We start from the raw sequence: 1,110 nt of genomic DNA on the forward strand, positions 1-1,110 counted from the left end.
GGAGATGAGTATAGTATGAGTATCTCACAATATGTATATAGAAAGAGAAACGGGGGAAGAGAGACAGACACATACGATCACACAAATAAAGCAAGATAGAAACAGACAGAAGGAGAAGCAGACTACGAGAACGAGAGTTAGAGACAGAAGCACACACTGGGATAGGACGGGAGAGAGGCTCTATAGCAGCAATCGAAACATCTAGATGCGTCTTTATGGAACCTCGAGATGTGGAGGATTCCTTTGTCGATCCGTTCTGCTCACAGGACAAAATCTGAACGTTCTATCAACCTTCCCTAATTTTTTTAAAATGTCTTAGTAAGTTACGTTGTTTTAGATTCGCTTCCTTCGTTCCACTCCATCATAACTCTGGGAATATTGAAATTACCAGTAAAATCCCGGTCTTTTCCCCGGAAGAGACGCAACAGCCCGGTCCTCGCCCAAACAGGTCTGCACCCAGTCACATTATCCTGCTAAAAGACATCGTCACAGGAGTATATAAGGGGACGAAACACCTCTTGAAAGACATACCTTCAAGCTCATCAACAAAAACGCGGGGTAATATGAAGTGTGTAAGTATCTACAATTGTGTCAGCGTAGCATGTAACAGATATTTTTATATTCAAACATGTAGATTTATAATTCTTTGTGAAGTTTTTCCATTGCATGGACTAATTTATAGTATAAAGTAGTACTAGTATAAAAGTGAAGTTAATCTATTAATGAAAACATAACCCATTGATATAATTCCTCCCATTATCAATGATTTTTAATTGTATTTATTATTGTTTTCTAGGTGTGTCTCCTGGTCGCCGTGGCCATGGCCTTGACTCTCCTCTCAGGGCCAGCCACAGCCATGCCCGAACCCTACCCACTGGCTGACCCTTCGCCGGCAGCCGGTCCCTACGCCACGGCTGACCCCCATTATCCCTATGGGGGCTATGGGTACGATCACTACGGGTATGGGCACCGCAGCTACTACGGAGGGTACGGACATCGCCACTACTATTACTGAGATTACAATGATAAAAGACTGGAACAGACTCAGTGATTATTTTACCTTTTCCCTCGTATCTATTTATTGCTAACGAAGCGTATATAGATTGTAAG

General features: G+C 42.5%; 1 protein-coding gene across 1 annotated transcript; it reads left to right on the forward strand.

The window, feature by feature from the left end:
- Positions 1-494: 494 nt before the first annotated feature.
- Positions 495-1,043, forward strand: LOC119593331 (prismalin-14-like). The gene is made up of 2 exons (XM_037942260.1): positions 495-572; positions 797-1,043. Exons 1-2 carry the CDS (start codon positions 564-566, stop codon positions 1,013-1,015), a joined length of 228 nt encoding a protein of 75 aa, XP_037798188.1. The 5' UTR covers positions 495-563; the 3' UTR covers positions 1,016-1,043.
- Positions 1,044-1,110: the final 67 nt, after the last annotated feature.

The sequence above is a fragment of the Penaeus monodon genome, chromosome 32 (assembly GCF_015228065.2).
Source record: "Penaeus monodon isolate SGIC_2016 chromosome 32, NSTDA_Pmon_1, whole genome shotgun sequence".
In the NCBI taxonomy this organism is placed as follows: Eukaryota; Metazoa; Arthropoda; class Malacostraca; order Decapoda; family Penaeidae; genus Penaeus; species Penaeus monodon.